General features: G+C 43.4%; 1 protein-coding gene across 4 annotated transcripts in view; it reads right to left on the reverse strand.

Annotated features, from left to right (window-relative positions):
* Positions 1-22,363, reverse strand: part of RNF130 (ring finger protein 130) — a 552,973-nt gene that overhangs the window by 292,501 nt on the left and 238,109 nt on the right. For all 4 annotated transcript variants that reach the window (XM_082253136.1, XM_082253138.1, XM_082253137.1 and 1 more), the window contains exon 3: positions 17,689-17,939. In XM_082253136.1, coding sequence (XP_082109262.1) covers positions 17,689-17,939 — 251 coding nt within the window. The remainder of the gene's footprint in view (positions 1-17,688; positions 17,940-22,363) is intronic.

The following is a 22,363-nucleotide window of genomic DNA, read 5'->3' on the forward strand; positions in this document are numbered from 1 at the left end:
CTATCCCCCTATAGACCATCATTAATGCTGCTGCCAGACTCATCCACCTTACTAATCGTTGTGTGTCTGCCACCCCTCTCTGCCAATCCCTCCACTGGCTTCCGCTCACCCAACAAATTAAATTCAAAATGCTGTCAATGTTGGTACATATGCAGCGCTGACACATATCAATGTGAATGTATATAAAAAAAAAAAAAGAGGAGATTCCTCCACATTCTTCTGTGCAAATGAAAGCACACCACAGTGAGGCACTCCCAATCTCCTTACCAGACAATATAATATAATGGGTAGTGTACAATGTATCTTACAAGTAGACATAAACCGAGTAATCAGCAATTCAGAGTACCAAAGAGATATCAACACTCCAGCAGTTGGTCCGTGCCTGCAGCATTTCAGGTATTAGCAACATAAAAATCTAAAGAGATGAATACGTTTTCCAATTCGTCCAGCCTGGCCATTCATTTGTATCTAGCATAGCGTGGATTGCTCCTTTAAAATTCAAAATACTAACAACAACTTACAAAGCCATCCACAACTTAACCCCCAGCTACATCACTAGCCTAGACTCAAAATACAAACCTAATCGCTCTCTTCTACCCTCTCAAAACCTCCTGCCCTCGTCCCCTTCTCCCTTTCAAAACCTCCTGCTCTCGTCCCCTTCTTTCCTCTCAAAAACTCCTGCCCTCGTCCCTTTCTTTCCTCTCAAAAACTCCTGCCCTCGTCACCTCCTTCCCTCTCAAAACCTCCTTCCCTCGTCCCTTTCTTTCCTCTCAAAAACTCCTGCCCTCATCACCTCCTTCCCTCTCAAAACCTCATGCCCCTGTCACCTTCTTCCCTCTCCAAACCTCCTGCTCTCGTCACCTCCTTCCCTCTCAAAACCTCCTGCCCTCATCCCTTTCTTCCCTCTCAAAACCTCATGCCCTTGTCACCTTCTTCCCTCTCCAAACCTCCTGCTCTCGTCACCTCCTTCCCTCTCAAAAACTCCTGCCCTTGTCACCTCCTCCCATGCTCGCCTCCAGGATTTTTCCAGATCCTCTCCAATCCTATGGAACTCCTTACCCCAATCTGTCTGATTATCTCCTACATTATGAGCTTTTAGACGATTCCTGAAAACCCTCATCTTCAGAGAAGCCTATCCTACCCACACCTTACAACTGTATTTTCATTTTCTACATCAGCTCATCCCCCACTGTTATTACCTTTTGTTTCACTTGTCCCTCCCTTCTAGATTGTAAGCTCTGACGAGCAGGGCCCTCTGATTTCTCCTGTATTGAATTGTATTGTAACTGTACTGTCTGCCCTCGTGTTGTAAAGCACTGCGCAAACTGTTGGCGCTTTATAAATCCTGTATAATAATAATAATAATAACATTCTCTTCCAACGTAGCGCTGCTAGATGTGGGGGGATGACAACACTTTAGAGTCTCCATGCAACTACCTCTCCTACTCCCTTGTCTCCGGTCAACTAGTGAACTTCACTACCCTGCTAATGCCTACTCTGAGCTCCTTCCCCGCTAAGTACCTCCACCTCTATAATTGCATCCTTTGTATGTTTGCTGCTTTTCCTACCATTTCTGTAAAGTGAGCAGAGATGAAATTGAGACCAATTACAAAAACTGAATAAAAACTATAACGCTGTAATTGATAGGGCTATACTTCAATGGAAATTATATTACTAGATAGTGAAAAAATAGTTGTAAATCTGTTCAAATTATTATTATTAATGATTTCCATTGAGCCATCGTTTGCACTTTTAATGCAGCTGAAAAGAAAAATAAATGAATCAAAAGCACGGAGGTACTATAACATGCATTAACCACTTAAACCCGCCGCTTCATAAAACCTATGTCATGTTAATGGTGGAGTTAGTAAAGACGGCTTTTTCAAATGGTAAACCGTAATATATTTTTTTAATTATTAATGCCGATATAATACAATAGTAAAGATTCACATCGGACTTCCGGACCAATGTCTTTTTTTCATTACCAAGTCAGTTACTTAGAAAGTACTGAAGCAACAGGGGTATCACGTCAGGCAGAAAAAATTGGATTTTTAAGGACAGAAGATTAATGGCAATCTCCAAGCCTCCTCAGTACAGCTTTTTGTTAAAGCTGTACTCCAGGCAAGCAAATAAAACACAGATAAAACATATACAGTGAGGATGAGTGACATGGCTAACAATGAAAACAGACAGCATAGAACGTGAACTGCGGGCACCTCTGATGACTGCAAACAGCGCCGATATGTAAACAAGGCAGATTGCCGTTCTGATACGAGGGAAGGCATGGATCCTGTGTCTCTGCAAATCAGGGACAAGAATCCATGCAGTCCCCTAGTAAAAGCACCTTTCACAGTTCAGAAAAACACTGGCTAGCCACACAGTTAAACCTTTGATCGCCCCTAATGTTAACCCCCTTCCCAGCCAGTGTCATTCATACAGTGACAGTGCATAATTTTTGAACTATATAACGTTTGCGTAAACCAATCAATATACACTTATTGGGATTTTTTTTTACCAAAAACATGTAGCAGAATACATATTGGCCTAAAATTATGAAGAAATTAGATCTTTTACATTTTGTTATTGGATGTGTTTTATAGCCGAAAGTAAAAACATATTGTTTTTTTCAAAATTGAAGGTCTTTTTTTGTTTATAGAGCAAAAAATAAAAACCGCAGGGGTGATCAAATATCACCAAAAGAAAACTCTATTTGTGGGGGAAGAAAGGACATCAATTGTTTTTGGGTACAGTGTCGCACGACCGCACAATTGTCAGTTAAAAAAAAACGCAGTGCAGTATTGCAAAAATATATTGCAAGCTATACACGCCTTCCCTTCATCTAACAAAACATAAGGGGCAACTATCCTTATCCACAAATCAGGACAAAATAAAATAAGTCCTGAAAGATCCAAAAGGTAGATTTCATTTTGTAAAGGCTTCATGGCAAACACATCTGTCACTATTGCAGAATGTCAACGTCAAAACTGACTTTATGGGCCATGTGGTCTCTAAATTTTTTTGGAAATGCGGATTCTTGAAGGAGATTTTACCTTTATTATTAACTCTCTTACTAAACACTTTGGACTAAAACAGTCTCCCCTTAAAAAAAGCTACAATACATGAAAAAGAAGCTGCAATCTTTGAAACTAGGGAAATAAGCATATTGGAGTATGCTCTGATGCAATGTTGGTCAAACCTTTTTTTAGTCAAGGCACCCTTTAAAATGATACACAATCTTGAGGCACCCCATTCTAAAATGTAAAAACGAAACAAATAGTTTACATAATGAAGTAACATCCACACAAGTAGGACACCCAACATTAGAGGTAATATAGTCTTCTAGAGCAAATACTGCTTTGCTAGTTTTTGACTAGTATTCCAAAGTTCTAACGGAGAGGGGCAAACAAGGATGCTGTGCAAGCACCCGACATCCTCCCTATCAACTGATGAGGTCATTGGTTGTTAGGAGGCTGGCGGTTGGAAGATTGTAATTAGGCACAATGAAAATCTGTGGTTTCTATGAAAGGAAGGCTTGATACGCCCACTGGCTTGTATAAAATGATTGGGCAATTTTTAGGCATTTAGGCACCCATTAAGAAACCCGAAGGCACCCTGATTCAAAAAGGCTGCTCTGGTCCTCGCTTCGGCAGGACATATACTAAAAAGGCTGTTCTGATGTTTACAACAATAGAATTCCTCTAACAGAAATCCAGATAATGGAAATATAAACCCATTCTCTCATTACTCTTAGATTCAGTGATTACTTTTATATGAATTGATCTAAAGCGCAGTTCCAGCTGTACAAAAAAAATAAAAAAAAGTCAGCAGCTACAAATACTGTAGCTGCTGACTTTTAATATAGGGACACCTTCCTGTCTAGGAACCCTGCAATGTCAGCACCCCAAGCCGATTCGTCCATCTGCTTCAGATGCAGGTAAGGGAAACTGGCACTGGCAGTGCAGCATTGTAAGTAAGGGAAAATGACAGTGAAGCCTTCAGGATTCACAGCCAGTTTCCTACTGTGTATGCACAATTTGCAATTTCTGAATGGTCCAGTCGTCTTCTGGGACACACACAGGTCCCAGAAGGCAGCACGGGGAAGGAGGGGCCAAAAAAGATAGAGATCGCCGTGCAGCGATCTTACTAGGAAGTGGGAGCGGGCACCTGTCAAAACCAGGTACTCGCCCCCCTCCCCAAAATAGTGCCAAATGTGGCAGGGGAGGCCGCGAAAAAGCGGAGCTTCCCCTTTTGGGTTGTGCTCTGCTTTAAATTATTTTCTAGTGATGATACGGAATCATAAGAAGGGGGGATTCCCTTCCAAGGAGGTGAATAAAGGCAAGATCAGAGGTGAATGTGTACAGCAGGTCTCCCAGTTTATAAAAAAAAGTGGACAATCCCAGATCGCTGCAGAAGAAGGAAAATAGAGGACCTGGAAAGAACACAAACAGACACTAGCAGAGAAAACTCTTACAGCCTTAACTGACACAAGAAAAGAGAACGTTGGTTTTTTGAACAAAAGATCCCTTGGGGGAATATCACTACGCAACAAGGTTTACTTGTAAAGCAGGTTACAAAAGTGGGAAATTCTTGTCTAGAGCCCTGAGAGTCTAAAAAACAAAAGCAACTATCCTTCGTATTAAAGATAATGCAGGTAAAATCATACAAAAACCACCTGAAATAGCGAAGATTTTCCAAGTATGTCTTGCATTTCTATATAAAACATACCCAGGGACTTTACCATGTTTTGCGATTGTGCACAGAGACAAAGAGATAGCATGTACACACGAACAGACACGAACAGACATGTCATCCTCCAGCCCCATACACACGGGCCGAATGCCGGGCGACATCAGCTGGTTAAACAAAACGGCCAACATGTTTCCCAGCTGGTCTAACAGAAGCTGGCCATTTGGCAAACCAGCAGCCAACCAGCTCCTGATTAGCGTTCTCCACCAATGGCGGAGAGCGCTGATCGGAGTGTTCTGGCGGGCAGTCAGTCCCCCTGTCAGTACACAACAGTTCAGCAGAGGAGATCGCTGTACTAACTTCAGATGGTTAGTACAGCAGCTCTGACCAGAGTGGATAGTTTTTTCTGGTTTAAACCAGCGTTGCAGGCTTTAGAAAAGACCACAGGCTAAACGGTTACACTCTTCTTTATACTTAACCCATCCACATCTCTACTACAACTCCTACAAGCTTTTTGAAGCTATGGAAGTATCAGGAATGGTCACAACATGGGCTTTGTCTATTGAATGAACAGACACAAGATATTTGGACAGCAAAAGTTTTTACATCCTGCTGGTTTTACTTACAACTGAAACACTTCTTTGTCCCATCTCTAGAACTTCCAGCCAATAAGCAAGACCTCACAGAATTTAAATATGTAGTTTTGAGGAAAAAAATATCAAACACCTAATCTCCACCCTCTGCAATGTTAAGCAAACCAGGCCACCCACACAATCTTCATTTCTAAGAAAAGTGGGAGAAGGTCCATGGATTGCAATTCTCTGAGAAGAAATGGTAAGATTTCTAGTACTCTGACCTTCAAAGACTTACAGAGCAAAAGTATACAAGAGATTATAAAATCTTATTCCACCTTTATAGAACCCCTGAAAACTGGCACAAATCTGACAAATTCCTCATACTTGTCTGTGTTGCCTAATCAAGAAGAAATTAGCTGGCAATATGGTATGTTCCAAGTTACAAATTCTTTATTCGGCTACATTAAAAGTGGCACAAAACAGCTAACATGTTTCGGCCATGATGGCCTCCTTCATAGCATTATGCTTTGAAGAAGGCCGTCATGCTTGAAACATGTTAGCTATTTTGTGCCGCTTTTAATGTAGCCTAAAAAATGAATTTGGAATGTGGAACATACTGGGTTGCTGGCTAATTTCTTCTATGGATTGATGCCTTAGGAGCACACACTTCAGCTATGAGCACCAGCCTCAGCAATCTATGTGGTAAAAGACTATTTGTGCATGGGTAACGTTTTTTCAGTTTGATATTCTAGACCTGTCCTAACATTCAGCAGATTTGCGGTGTGCACTTAATGATTTAAACAGGTACAGGGAAGCCGTGGATTGCAAACTTGAAGTCTTTCTTTTAGATACTCAAACAGGCTCCATACAGCTATACCACTATTAGTTACTGAAGATAAAAACATCTTCCCCCATCTTAAAGGAAAGGGTATCCCAAGTGAACTTTGTACAAAACATGGAAGAAATTGCACACACAAACAGGATAAGATCTCTACTTTCCATAATACCTGGTACATTAAAACAGATTCATCCTATGCATCCATTCTTTCACAGTGAAACTTCCTTGGCCCTCACCCTTATCTCAGTCCCCCCAATTCATGGTGGAGGACAACACAATAGTTTATAGCCTATCTCCAGGTAGCATGAACTCAAAAATTGCACACATAGAGGTAATTGTATGACAAGCTTTTAATGATTTAGGGATTACACATTTGGAATGGGGGAAGCAGGAGACTAGTACTAGCTTTCTGTTGTCTTTTTCTTCCACCCACTTCCCTAACCCAATCCTCTTCTATTTTATGCTCTCTTCTCAAAATCTCCTTCCCCTGTTTCTTCTTTAGTTGCAGTCCATCCCTTTACCCAGTTGGGTAAGAGCTGAAAAAGTTCCTTCAACACAAAGACTGAAATGGGTACAACTCCAGTGATCTCCTAACGATGCTACTTCAACCCACTGGAATGATTCACCAGTCACATTGGTTATTTTACAATTGTTTATATTTTTACCTATTTAAATACAGATGATAATATAGTATTACCATGAATATATTGGCAAATCTTATTTCCTTTCCATCCCTCTGTAACTGCCAATTAGTGTAACACTATTTTGAAAATGGACTTTTCTTAAAAAGTTCAAAATGAAGTTTAGACAAAAAATACATTGGGAAGCAGTTCTATATGCCAAAAGTACTCGTGCAAATGCTTCGATACCTGAGACAGATAATTTTGTGGTGTGATCTAAGCCCATACAAAATTAATGGGCTCAAATTGCACTGCAAAGAATCACATGTCATTTGATCAGGAATACGGTATGATTCCTTTCTGAATCAAATGCGGTTTCTCAAATCACACCACAAAAGGTATCAGTACTCACTATCGGCAAGCACTTGACCAGAGTATCGGTACTCATACTCACCGGTAAAAAAAAAAAAAAAAAACAGTATTGGTGCAACCCTAAACACAGTAGTACATCTGACAACCTTTGTATGAGGCTTCTTCCTTTCCTAACCTGAGCTCTTGCGTTACGTCTGTAAAGAGGCTAATAGCAAGTCCAATTCAGGTACATAAGCTGATTTCAATTAAAAAATACAGAAGCTACTCATTTTTGAATACAGAGTTGCATTATTCTGTGTCTTTAATATCTACCTGGAGTTCATCATTGAATGCAACTCAATTACTGACCTGGACTAATTATATTACATAAGGCCAGGGTGCTCCACCCTTTGATGTGGACTGCGATCTCAAATCAGGAAAGCACATGCCCATGCTCTGGGATGGCGGGTCAGATCGCGATCAACGTGTTGCCGACCTGCCATCCCAGAGCATTGGAGTACATGTAGCTGGCACCGGCAGCAGAGGAAGCAGGAGACAGCGGAGGGGGCGGGAGCTACATAAGCCAATGCTTTCTCTGTAGCGCCAGCTCCCAGGCAGAGTAATACCAACTGCACTTCGCCTGGGACCTTTCTAGCATCCTGGAGAGCGATGCCAGCAGAAGCTGGAAGAGGAAATGGTTAGTGTATTAAACATTACATACATTGCACTTTTACAATGGGCATATCAGCACTTAAAAAATGGCTATTAGGCTGCACTTGCGGCTTTCCTGCGGGTTAGCTGCACCGAGCAAAACACTTCTATTATATTCTGCGAGTTTGGTGCACTTTTTGAAAGTGCACCACACCCGCAAGATGTAATACAAGTCTATAGCTCAGTGCAGTTAACCCGCAGTGCATCAGTGTTAAAGCAGCCTTATAGGGGGCTCAGGACACTGAGGGCTCATTTACATTTGCAGTTTGGGGGGCAGTGAAACCCCATAGTTCATTGTGGCCTGTGACCGGTTACCAAATCACTTAAGTGGCCCTCGCTCTTCAAAAGGTTGAACACCCCTGACATAAGGATTCTGCACACTTGATTCAGGTCACTGACTCAAAAAGTGTCAGCAGGCCAGTATTAACAACCAGTCAACTAGCATTTTGAGGAGGCAAACAATAGCTGCCCCTGTATTTTTCATATGACAAGGTTACTACAAATAAAAGTGGGAAAAGAGACAAAAGGGGAGGGAGGGGGTAAAATAAAAAATTGCGGCAATGGGCTTTTAAGGTACCCAACTATTACAAATCCAAATAATTTAAAAGTACAATGATTTTTACTGCCTACAAAAATATTGTTAAGACATTGTACTCATGTGATAAATATGGTAGTTGCAGCCTAAAATAGAATATATAAGCTCCCCACACTTATATATCTCGGTCCAATATATCTTACAAAGTCATCTCAAATTCTGATATACAGTACTTCCAAATTGGATTACCGGCTCTGCATTTTATCATTGAAGACGCAGTAGATCACCATGCTTCTTAGACACTTAATTCCTCAAAGGGATAAGAAGGGGTCAAAAGCTGCAAACTCTAAGGACATGTGGCACTGAATGGACCTACGGGAGTGAGGACAAAGGCATCAAAGGCTGCACCACAATCTACCAGATCCCAGGTGTACAGAGAGGGACGCTGTGATGATGCTGAGGACAGCATAAGTATTCTACTAGCTGGAGGTTGCCATATGCCCTAAGATTGTAGCTTGGACAGTCTCTGAGCCAATGCTACTGAGATATCTAGCTGGTGTTATTAGGATGGGGGCAAATTCTGCTATATTTGCCTTAACAACCCAGAAAAAAAGCTCTGCTGTTCGGGTTACTATAAAAACTGTTCTGACAAAGCAGGGGTCTAAAAACTATGGCCTACTACAATATTTTATCCGGTCTGCAATAGCTTGTCCTGTATCTGTGTCATGCATTTCTATGGTACCGGTGGACTTGCTGCCATTATCATAACCAATGAAGCACAGTGGTCAAGACACACGGGTTGATTTACTTAAACCAGAGAGTGCAGAATATGGGGAAGCTCTGCATAGAAACCAATCAGCTTCTAGGTTTTATTGTCAAAGCCTAACTGAACAAGCGGAGGTTTAGAAGCCAATTGGCTATGATGCACAGCTGCCCCAGATTTTGAACTCTTCTATTTTAGTAAATCAACCCCACAGTGTTATTTATTTCTACGGTACTGGCAGCCAGCCCGACCACACCATAGAAATGCATGATGATGATCCAGGGCATGTGGCACCCAGAGCCAACCTGGCATTCAAAATAGGACCTGCTCCACCTTCCTCCTCTGTCCAGACCTGCCTCATGCTGCCGCTGGGGTGAAGAATGTAAAGACAGGAGAAGTGAGAATGTGATTGGGGGCTTCTGATGTGAAGGGGTGCCTATGATTTATAGAGGGGACTGCGGACGCTAAGAGGGGACTGCGGACATTGTGCTTGTAAAGTGCTTGTAAAGGCAGAAGGCTTTTTTAATGCATTTTATGCAATAAGATAAAAAACATTCAGTGTGCAGCTGCCCCCCTCAGCCCCCCCTCCCAATACTTACTTGAGCTCCATCTCTATCCAGCAATATGCACGAGTGCTTTGGCCATCCAGGGCTCTTCTTCTCAATGGCTGAGACACAGCAACGGCGCAATAGGCTCCCGCTGCTGTCAAAGTCAGTTACCTAATCAGGAGAGAGAGAGGGGGGGTCGGCCCGAACCTTGGTTCTGTGTCTGAATGGACACATGGAGATGCGGCTCAACTCAGGTGCCCCCATAGCAAGCCATTTGATGTGGGGGCACTCGACAGGAGCGAGGGGTCAGGAGAGCGGGCGAGGGACCCAAGAGGAGGATCTGGACTGCTATGTGCAAAACCGTAAGGCCCCATTCACACTAGGGCGATCTGACTTGCCGGGGCGACCTCGGAGCAGCCGGCACGGACTTCATAACATTGAAGTCTATGCAGGTCGCTCCGGGTCACCCCAAAGAAGCTCCGGACCCTTTTTCTAAGTCGGAGCGACTTGTGTCGCTCCTATTAGAACGGGTCCATAGCTTCTCTATGGCGAGCGACCTACGGCGACCTGTCAGGCGACCAAGTCGCCCCAGTGTGAATGGGGACTTGCAGAGCAGGCAAGTGTAACATGTTTGTTATTTTTAAAGAAGAAAAAAATGAGACTTTGGTATCACTTTAGGAGGGGACTTTGGATGTAATAGGGGGCTTCTGATGTGAAAGGAAGGCTCTGATGTGAAGGGGGAACAATGGTCTGATGGGGGCTTCTGATGTAAAGAAGGGCACTCTGATATGAAAGGGAGGCTCTGGTGTAAAGTTATTTGTTTGGGTGTTTATTCATTTATTTCTAAAATTTTATTTTTTGGGGCCTGCAAAAATTTGTAACGTATACTATGTGTCCCTTGCACCAAAAAGTTTGGAGACCCCTGTGCTAGAATTAAGTTGGCTATACACTTGTAAAGTTTCTTTGGACATTTTTTGTTTTAATAACGTATGTTAAATTTTCTAATCACTTGTGGGATCAAATCGATGTTTGCTTTTGACCATGAAGGAGCAGGATGGAATTTTTTTCTTGAATGAATGACAAACAGTAAATGTTGTTTTCGTTCGGGAGATTAGATTTATTCCAAAACCAAATTTTAAAAAGCAAACAAAAATTTGAAGTACTTTCAAACAACATTCATCCAGTCATCAAATGTGCAAAGAATTTTTAAATTAAAATCTAGTAGTATATAGCCAGCTTGAAGTTTTCCTACCACGTGGAAAATTGAATAAAACAAAGACGAGTACATTTAATCACACCTTTGTTCACCTTGAATGACTATTGGCTTACAAGAAAAGCACAACAAAATAGAATTGAATATCGGGAGCAAAGAGCTGACCCTCTCCTAGCTAAGCTGGGTACAGGCTCAGAGGCGGACTGGGCCGGGAGGCAGGGAGGCGATTGCCCTCCAGGCCGCTCTGATGCTTCCTAAAAAGGCCACTCGCTCCGCACCGATTCCACCCCTGCAGACAGGCATGACACCCGCCGGCCGCCGCTACATTGTGTTATACTTGCGGAGCATCACTGCTCTGCTGCAACTCTGCAAGTATACTATAATGTAGCGGTGGCTGGCGGGTGTCATGCCTGTCTGCAGGGGTGGAATCGGTGCGGAGCGAGTGGCCTTTTTGACTGGTGAGTCCAGTCACTTCCCTGTCAGGCGGAGTGATCTCCACCCGACAGATGCTTTCTAGTCCCGGCCGAGTGTGATGTCATCCAGAGGCCAGGAGGCGGGAAGAAAGGACGGAGGAGATTGCTTCTGCAAGGAACTGCGAGGAGCCAACCCAGTGAAGCCCTGTGGAATAGTGAGTTTTCAAAGGCTGCTCAGGCTGATAATACACCTTACATAAGGCAATGTTATGTCAGTGTTGTAGATGTGTGAAATGGCTCAAGTGATTAACTCATTGAGGCGAGGAGTTAATTTACAATGCTGTTTGTAAAATGCAGCATGGAGGGGGTTAATGTACTGCCAATGGCCACTAATGCATTAGTGACCAGTGACAGTTAATTAACCCCTTTGTGCTGCATTAGTGACAGTGGCACCAGTGTCAGTGTTAATTAACCCCTGTATTGTGCAGCATGAAATGGTTAATAAACACTGACACTGGTACAACTAATGCAGCACAAAGGGGTTAATGACTGCCACTAGTCACTACTGCATCAGTGTCCAGTGGTGTATTTTATTTTTGTGCTACCCTAGGCAAGATTTAAATCGGGCACCCCCATCTAAATGTATCCCACCCCAGCCACAGTATACTGTTCTTGTCTCAGGGTCTGATGAGGAAGCCACAGCTGTTCACAATGAATGGCTGCGGCTTCCTTATCAGACCCTGGGACATGAGGGCAGAGGATGGGGGTCAGTGGGACATAGGACGGGGTCAGCAGGGCAGAGAATGTGGCGGCAATGGTAAGCACTGATCAGGAGCAATAAATAAGCTGGATTGATATGCAGCACTAGTAGGTGGCAATGATGGACACTGATAGGTGGCACTGATCAAGCTGCACTGATGAGGCTGAGCTTATATGCACTGGTGAGGCTGCATTGATGGGCAATGATCAGGCTGCACTGATGAGGCTGCACTGATGGACACTGGTGGTGCTGCGTTGATGGGGACTGATGAGGCTGCATGGATGGAAACTGATGAGGCTGCACTGGTGGACACTGATGAGGCTGAAAAAGTGAAAAAATGTGGCTCTCAACAGCTTGATAAAACACAAAATAAATTATTCCAATGTGCAAATGTTCGTGCAAAAAAACAGTTTCTAGTGTCCAAAAAAAAAAAAGGGTTAAGCAAACAGCCAATGATGGAAACACAGACTTGATAGGAGTGAATCTCAAAAAAGCCTCCACCTCCACACGATCACCCAGTGAAATGTATAGGTACCGCTTACCAGAACCACTGGACCCCTTAGTTATAGGGGGTCAAACACGCTTATTGATCCACATCAGATCCGACCTTGCACATCCCCCTCTCACACAGGCGACAGTGTGTAGCCAAATCGATGGAGCATTAAAGAACCAAGTCATAGATGGAGAGAAATGACAAACAGGCTCTCATGGTGCAGTATTACTCATCAAAGGATCATTTTCAGTTTGCTGTGGAGAGGAGACCCAGCTCCACGCCTGCGTTCCTTAGACCCGGAAGTTTACGGTCTCACGTTCCCAATCTAAGGGTCTAAGGAACGCAGGCGTGGAGCGGCGGCTCCTATCTCGCCTGTGTGAGAGGGGGATGTGCAAGGTCGGATCTGATATGGATCAATAAGCATGTTTGACCCCCTATAACTAAGGGGTCCAGTGGTTCTGGTAAGCGGTACCTATACATTTCACTGGGTGATCGTGTGGAGGTGGAGGCTTTTTTGAGATTCACTCCTATCAAGTCTGTGTTTCCATCATTGGCTGTTTGCTTAACCCTTTTTTTTTTTTGGACACTAGAAACAGTTTTTTTGCACGAACATTTGCACATTGGAATAATTTACTTTGTGTTTTATCAAACTGTTGAGCGCCACATTTTTTCACTTTTTCATTTGTCACGTTATTCACGTTGATTTTGCAGCTCGCAGAGTGGAAGCAATTTCACCCTAAACACATTTATAGATATGAGTAGTGTTTATTTATTTATACATCACATTCATTTTGCGCAGTTTTTGTTGGGTTCACCAATAATCTTCTTTCACTGATGAGGCTGAGCTGATGGACACTGATCAGGTTGCATTGATGGGCACTGGTGAGGCTGCATTGATGGGTACTGATCAGGCTGCATTGATGGCAACTGATAAGGCTGCACTGGTGAGGCTGCATTTATGGGCACTAGAGAGGCTGCATTGATGGACACTGGTGAGGCTGAATTGATGGGCACTGGTCAGGTTGCATTGATGGGCACTGATCAGGCTGCATTGATGGGCACTGGTCAGGTTGCATTGATGGGCACTGGTCAGGTTGCATTGATGGGCAATGATCAGGATGCCTTGATGGGCACAGGTGAGGCTGCATTAATGGGCACTGATGAGGCTGGACTGATGGGCACTGGTGAGGCTGCATTAATGGGAACTGATGAGGCTGGACTGATGGGCACTGGTGAGGCTGCATTAATGGGCACTGATGAGGCTGGACTGATGGGCACTGGTGAGGCTGCATTGATGCATTATTTTTGTTAAACCTCCTTTGTTGCTATTAACATTAAATTATGTTACCACATTGTATCATATTTGTCTTGCTTTATAACATCAATATCCGTTATAAACCAGGTGGGCATAGATGGTGAGCTCGGTGGTTCAATGGGCCACTTGACTGGACTTGCCCCCCAGGCCCAAGGCTGCCAGTCCTCCCCTGTACAGGCTACAAGTAACTTATGCAGGCAGTGCTGGGATTTTCTTCAGTGATTCTGAGTCACAGACACAAAACAGTCAGAGAAAGGTCAGAATTCATTATTCTCAGTCTAAAGTTGGGTACACACCATGAATAAATCGAAAGGCAAATTTGGAACGAGGCACGGCCGTTCGATTTTCGCAGTGTGTACACAACTTTCGACATCCAATTCGGACTTTCCAAATGAAAATTTCTTAAGGGACAAACTCCAAAATTTTTCTCGTACATGAACGAACGGTTTAATGTTTACTGTTTTCGTATGAGAAAAATCAGATACGAAAGGCTGTGCATGATCAGAGACAAATTGTCATGTGAGATATTTTGTACATTTCCATCCTTAGTTCTGACTTGCTGTGAAACATCGGGGAACATCAGACAACCATTTGCCTGATTTTCTTATAGTGTGCACCCACCTTATATCAGTGACACAAAATAATGAAGCCAAAGCCTGAGCATGACAGCCAGACAACTGGTATTCTGAGAAGGAAAGATGCATACATACATTTCTCTAATGATAGGTTTCTTGATCATTCAATGTTTTTAATAATAGATTTGCAAAAAGAATAGTAACCGACAGCCGGGTTAAAAAAAAAAAAAAAAAAAAAACAGCCGACATTCAGCCCATGTGTATGTCGGTCTGTCGGATGTGCATGCTGGAAAAAAAACAGCTGGCGAGCAACTCCAGCGGCCGAGAGCACTGATTGGAGTGTTCTGGGGGGGGGGGGGGGTTGGCTGTCCCCCTGTCAGAACACAACAGCCCAGCGAGGGAGATCACTAGACTAACTTTGCATGGTTAGTACAGCGGCTCTGACCAAAGCGGAGGGTTGCACAAAAAAAAAAAAAAAAAACAGCCTAAGGCTTCATGTACACTAGCAGCTCCTAAACTTGAGTTTAAGATCTTTTAGCGTTTTTTTGCCAAAGCTCTATAAAAGCCTAGGAGTCAATGTACAGATAGGCTTTTAGTAGCATTTAGGAGCTAACGCGCTTAGGTGAGCTTCAACCTCCCTCTCCTGAAATTGTAGGAATCCGTATAGGAACCACCGGGCCACAGGAAAAAGCCACGGCAAAAACGTGTTGCGATTTTGCCGCATTTTGCGTTTTTCCTTTGCTGTGGTAAATGTAGGCCTAAGTGTACATGAAGCCTAAGTGTAAATGAAGTCCAGTAAACAATACAGGCTTAGTGTGGATCATCTCAATACACAATAATCAAGACTTTGAATAGTTGGTCACACATCAGATGTACAGTCACGTGAGCTCTGACGCAACTAGTCGGGAAGGAGTTGAGTACACCCCTTCCGGTTTTTGGCTGATCCCAGAAGTTTATCGTTTCTGATGCTGTTGTAATCAATTTTAAAATGTGAGTTACTACGTTTTTTTTAATATAATACATTTTAGTTGGAATACTACACAATGAGGATTTGCTTTCTTGTATAACCATATCACCCACTCGAGGAGAGAAGAGTGGATAGTGGGAAAGAGTGAGGACAGACTCATATACCATTGCATTGCTCATTAGAAGAAAGGATATGATAAAGCCACCCATTGAGAGGAATTGCCTACACCCTAAATCAGGGATATGCAAACTGTGGCCCTCCAGCTGTTGCAAAACTACCATTAAAAAAGTTCCATCATGCCTCGGCCTCTGGGTGTCATGCTTGTGGCTGTCAGATTCTTGCTATGCCTCATGGGACTTGTAGTTCTGCAACATCTGGAGGGCCACAGTTTGCATACCCCTGCCCTAAATGCTCTTAGACCTTCTGGTCCAGGGAATGAGAACAGCTGCTAGCACACAAAGTGTGGATTGGGGTGCAAGAGAGAGTGATCACATAACTGAGGAATTTGATGCCATTTGCACAAAGGATATCACTGGACACGCTGACTTTGTTCTGTAATAGACACTATTATATGAAAATCAAGTCCCCAAATTGTATTGTATGTCTCATTTAATTACTGTATTGATTAATATTTAACCTATTTTTCCTTATTTGCACATTTTTGCATTATTTGTAGCACTGGTGTTTTGGTTACAATGCCCAGTAGGGCTACTATTTTAATGCTGGATTGTGATAAGACTAAAGATGTTTATTTTTATTTGCATTTTTTGCACATCTTGAGAAGTTCATCGCAGCACTGGCACTTTGAGTACAAAATCAGTAGATCAAACACTATTATTATTCACATTATTAAATATCTACCTTGAGAGATCAGACACATGTAATATTACGGCTTGTAATTCTTTAGTTTCATTATTCTTTTAGTTTTTGAAGCATAGCGCCACTTCATATTTGTAAACAAATGGTTGGCTACCATGCACAGTTGCACCCGTTTTAGCAAGTCAACCACTATAAATTTTGACCACATCAAACTTTGAATGTGGCCAAATTGCAATGTGAGAGGGTCTTAAAGGGGCAAGAAATGCCAGGAGTGCATTATGTGGGGAGTTTAGGGTTGATCTATGTAAAAAGTTCAAGGGTGCGCTATGTACAGCGTGCAGTTTCAGGTGTGCCCCTATGTAGAGAGTGCAGAATTCAGTGGTGCACTACATACATAGTGCAGAGTTAAGGGGTGCACTAGGTACCGAGTGCAAGTTTCAGGGCTGCCCCTATGTAGAGAGTGCAGTTTAAGGGGTGCCCTATGCACAGAGTGCAGTTTAAGGGGTGCCCTATGCACAGAGTGCAGTTTAAGGGGTGCCCTATGCACAGAGTGCAGAATTCAGGGGTGCACTGTGTACAAGTTGAAACAGAGTGCAGGGGGGGGGGTGCTATGCAGTGTTCAGCTCTCTTTCACAGGATGTCCACATCATGTCCACCCCTCCTGGGCTCCGACCTCTGCACCACTCTCCCCCATCTCTGGATACATTTCCCTTCATAGCCCCCCTCCCAAAAAAAAAAAAAAAAAAAAACTCCCTCCCATCTCACCTACCTGACCCAGCTCTAGTATTTCCTGGCAGTGTAGGCAGCTCCGCCTCTCTCTCTTACTTGCAGGTAGATCAATAGTGGGCATCTTTGCACCAAGACAAAGATTTGGGTCACAGTGAGACTTTGCTCATAATGCCCCATTCCCCACTGCACCTGCATCTCCCTTGTCCCCACCCTGAGTGTATGGCAGGCAGGGATCTGTGAGAGCCGCTGAGAGAAAAGCTGTCCTTGTAAACACAGAAGGCTTCTATGTTTACAGGTGACAGTGTAGAACAAAGGGCGAGAGCCAGAGGTAGCAGAACAGGGTTCCATCATGTTCCTGGCTGAAAAAAAATGTTGGGTGCGAAGGCCACATGAAATGGCCTGGCGGACTTCTGGATTTGTGTTTGACATATTTCCCCTAAGGGCTATTTTTACATTAATAGTCCTGTTGCTGGCAGCAACTTGGCAGTAAGATAATTGCTGTAGTGAACATTCAACTGATCCTACAGCATTGCTCCTTGATGCCCAAACCAGCCAGATGTTAGTTTGACAATGTTACCTCACTAGCCAGGAAAGGAGCAATGTTTAAATGATACCCTGCTGGTTCAGCCCTCAGCAAGCAATGCTGTAAGAGTGGGTGAATGCATTCTTAGTAATCCTATACCTGGCAGGTTGCCACCATCAATATGAATAGCAGTGTGACATTGGGGTCTCAATCTAAAATACCAGCTCAGACTAAATATAAATGTCAAAGTTTACCTGATTTCGATCTCGGGCACTCGTATATCTGATCTTCTGTATGAAGTAAAAAATCAACCAAGCCGAAGATATGATCATCAAAACGATGAATGAGATAGAGACGAAGACCAAAGAGCCACGACTAAAGCTCCTGTTTGGGCTACGGGATCCAACAGCAATAGCCATAAGGACAGAGATGTTTCTTTCCACGTAATTTAATATTTCCCGTCCTGTGGACTCGGAGATCATGATGGCAACAATGTCTCCTGTTCCTGTAATAGGAAGAGATTATAAAAAAAGTTGAGAAATTCGGTATCCTGAGATATTTATTTTAACAGTACAGTTTTGATATGACATCTTCAGCAGGTCAAAGCAGCACTGATAGACACAGATTAAAGCAGATATAAAATTAAAAAAAAAATGTATTTACACAGAGTTATTTTCTGGCCCATCTGATCATCATCAGGGACATACACTTACATCACCATGTTCTGGAGAGGAGTTAAGCACCCTTCGTCTTGCTTTGTCTCCATCATTAAAGGTGAAGTTGTCTTTTTACTCATGCAGATTTAAATAAAAAAAAAAAAAAAGCGAGAACAGATTCCTTTGAGAATTCACCACCTCTTCTACGGATATTTATCTCATTAAATTTCCCGTCCCCTACTCTCCTGCCCTGACATAAAAGCTCTGTAAAATCACACTGTTGCTTGGAGCTTACACAAGTGCTAAGACTTCCCCCACCACCACGTAACAGTGCCTGGGCTAGGTGACTGGGCACATGGGCACCAAGCAGTGTGCATTGTGGGGAGAAGCAGAGAGGAACACAGGCTCCCCCATACCGGGAAGGACTGAATATTACAAATGCCTTAGGCTGGTGAATGGGGACTAAAACAGAGGAGACAGAAAAAAGGCTGACTTTGTTACTCTTCCCTGGATCAGTGAAGTGACGAGTTTACTTTAACAGTATATATAAAAAAAAAAAAAAAAAATGGAAGGATTTACCTTTTACCCTGTAAGGCAGGGATGGGGAACCTATGGCCAACAGGCCGTATGTGGCCCCCAAAATCATTTGGTCCGGCCCCCCCATGCCGCTTGGTCTGTGTCTCAGCTGAGCTGTCAGAACGGAGCTGATGTTTCCTCTATGGTTCTGGCTCCATTCTGACAGTCTGAATGAGTCACAGGCGGAGTGATATCAAACGCACTCCGCCTGTGAGGAGACTGACCAAGATACAGGAACCATCGCCTCAATCTTCCTCCAGCGCGGCGCCGCTCCTGAGTCTTTAGCCAGCATTTCCCGCCAGCAGTACCCACAGCAGTACCAGCCAGCACTACCTGCCTGAGCCAGCAGTACTCACAGCAGTACCCGCAGCAGTACCAGCATGAGCCAGTAGTACCAACAGCAGAACCCACAGCAGTACCAGCCAGCACTACCAGCCTGAACCAGCAGCACCCACAGCACTACCAGCCTGAGCCAGCAGTACCAACAGCAGTACCCACAGCAGTACCAGCCAGCACTACCAGCCTGAGCCAGCAGTACCAACAACAGTACCAGCCAGCATTATCAGCCTGAGCCAGCAGCTCCAGCCTGCAGTACCCACAGCATAGCAGTTCTTTTCAAAACTTACAAAGAGTTGACTGCGCTTCAGACAGACCGTAAACCTGGAAAACCAGTTGAAAGTAGCAACATCACCAATATCAGCTAACATCCCACACCTCACCAAAGAGAAGCAGATCAAGCCATCACATTAGGTGTGAGAGTTAATTAAATGTTTGACCAAATATAATAGGCTAATTTTTAAGTTGATTATTTTGTACGGCCCCCCGAAAGATGTTATAAACATCCAAATGGCCCTAGGCAGAAAAAAGGTTCCCCGCCCCTGCTGTAAGGTAACGTGAAGATTTATAGAAGCCCTGGTTCCATTAGATACAATTTGCTCCCGCTGCCAAGTACAAAGCTCATCTTCAGCCTTCCCAGAACCATAGAACTGATCTTTCACATGGCCCCCTGTATAAATCTTCAATTTGAGTTTTGAAGAAGGAAAGTTGAAATACTTCAATAAAGGTCGACTTGTATAACACTTGCTTTACTTTGGCTAAGTCCAACTTTCTCATCGCCTATCAGCCACCTCCCCACCTGATTTTCTTTTTCATGTATTTTTCTGTACGGGTCCATTAGCCCTATATATTTCGTCCAAAAGCCATGGAGTGATTTTGAGCATTATTTTCTCTGTACAAATGTTGCTCTTACTGTTCATTGTTAAAAAGCAGCCCAATGTATTTTTCTTTCTTGTATGCTAAAACACCTAATTCAAGCATAACTTCAGGTAAAAAATAAGTAGTCCATCAAAAGATAAAATTCAAAGCTATTCCTCACAGAACTTTTGACCTCCACTAGATGTCCACAGCCTTCAAAGCTGAATGACTGCCAGCATCATTCAATCCAGTTCCCCAGAGCCAAGGCTGTCATGGATATTACCCCAGTCTGTGATTGGACAATGAAGGACACGATCTATAACCATGTGATCATCTCTATGGGGGGGGGGGGTGCACTCAAGAACTGCAAGAGTCTGATTTCTAGTCAAATTCAGGTACTCACATTGTTTCCAAATAAACACAACCAAAATGTTGCATTAAGGGAGAAGTATAGCCAAAGCTCATTTGGCTGTACTTCTCCTATGGATCACAGGAGTGCTAAAGCCCACTGTCGGCTGATGTCTTTCAGTCAGTCCAGGTTTAGGAAAGATCGCGACTACATAGTCGGGATCCACCCAGATGCTTTGACCAGCATCTGGCTCAGCCTCTCAGCTATCTGCTATTTCTCTAGTGAGCTCTGGAGGGGAGAGCAGAGAGCCGCTGACTGACAGTCACAGCTCTCTTCTCAGAGTGGAGGGAGAGAACTGAGCGATCAGGGGTGTTTGATTGCTCATTTCTTTGAGTAGAGCCAGCGGGGGACAGATACAGACAGCTTGGATCCATGTTACCGCCATCTAGGAGAGTATGATTTTTATATTTTATTCATTCCCATACTTCTCTTCATATTAGTATAGTACTGTGTACAGATACCTTAATGATCACTGACTCTTTTAGAGTCTTCCATTTTTGTGTGTACAGTGCATCTGGAAAGTATTAGCAGCGATTCACTTTTTCCATATTTTGTTATGGTATAGCCTTATCCCAAAATGGATTAAATTCATTCAATACCCCATTATAACAATGTGAAAAAAGTTTGTTTAAAATCTTTGCAAATTTAAAAAAAAGAAAAAAAAAAAAATCACATGTATAATTCACAGCCTTTGCAATGACACTCAAAATTGAGCTCAGGTGCATCCTACTTCCACTGATCATCCTTGAGATGTTTCTACAACTTGGCTGGAGTCCACCTGTGGTAAATTCAGTTGATTGGACATGATTTGGAAAGGTACACACCAATCCCACAGTTAACAGTGCATGTTAGAGCACAAACCAAGCCATGAAGCCCAAGGAATTATCTGTAGACCTCAGAGACAGGATTGTATAGAGGCACAGATCTGGGGGAAGGGTACAGAAAAAACGTCTGCGGCATTGAAGGTCCCAATGAGCACAGCGGCTTCCTTCATCCGTAAATAGAGAAAGTTTGTTGGAACCACCAGGACTATTCCTAGAGCTGGCTGCCCTGCCAAACTGAGCAATCAGGGGGAGAAGGGCCTTAGTCAGGGAGGTGACAATGAACCCGATGGTCACTCTGACAGAGCTCCAACGTTTCTCTGTGGAGAGAGGAGAACCCCCATCTCTGCACCAATCCACCAATCAGGCCTGTATGGTAGAGTGGGCAGATGGAAGCCACTCCTCAGTAAAAGGCAAATGACAGACAACCTGGAGTTTGCCAAAAGGCACCTGAAGGACTCTCAAGACCACGAGAAACAACATTTTCTGGTCTGATGAAACAAAGATTGAACTCCTTGTCCTGAATGGCAAGCGTCATGTCTGGAAGAAACCAGACACTGCTCATCACCTGGCCAATACCATCCCTACAGTGAAGCATGGTGGTGATCAGGTGGTTCTCCAACATGAGACCCGGTGGATTTGGGAATTGGATGCCACCAAACCATCGGGATTGATTGACAGCCTCAGTTTTGTACCTTTTTTAAAATAATAGTTTTTTTTTTTTTTTAACAGAATACTGGTCAGGCGTACCCATCATCCACCTCTTTTCCTAGCCCCATTGGTAATCTGTTGGTACAGGATTATGGACATTTGCAAGGTGCATTCATCTGCATGAGAACCATGGTTCCACTTCTTCATGAAACTTCTGGATGCATGAGTATACAATTACTTGCCTGTTTTTACAAGCCCAGCCACTGACTTTGTGACCTGCGGGTCCTGCTTGATTAATTGGAGGACATTTTCTCAAAATATTAAATGTAATAGTTTACTTGGATGTGCGAGGGAGGTTGTGTTCACTTAATCTATCTTGAAATCATATACCAAACACTCTATTTAGCTTGTGACTCCTCCTCTGGACTACGCAAGCTCATTTCCCCCTAATCGGTGTGGGAAATTTCACAATATGAGTTAACCAGAAATTAATGCTTCTTCGTCTGTCTCTCCATTTGGCACTTAGAAGTACTGACATTTATGAGGTTTACCATCATCTTTCACAAGGATATCATCATTGAATGGCCAAAGGCTTGTCTTCCTTCATTTTTGCTTCACCATT

The sequence above is a fragment of the Pelophylax lessonae genome (assembly GCF_965119305.1).
Source record: "Pelophylax lessonae genome assembly, chromosome: 4".
In the NCBI taxonomy this organism is placed as follows: domain Eukaryota; kingdom Metazoa; phylum Chordata; class Amphibia; order Anura; family Ranidae; genus Pelophylax; species Pelophylax lessonae.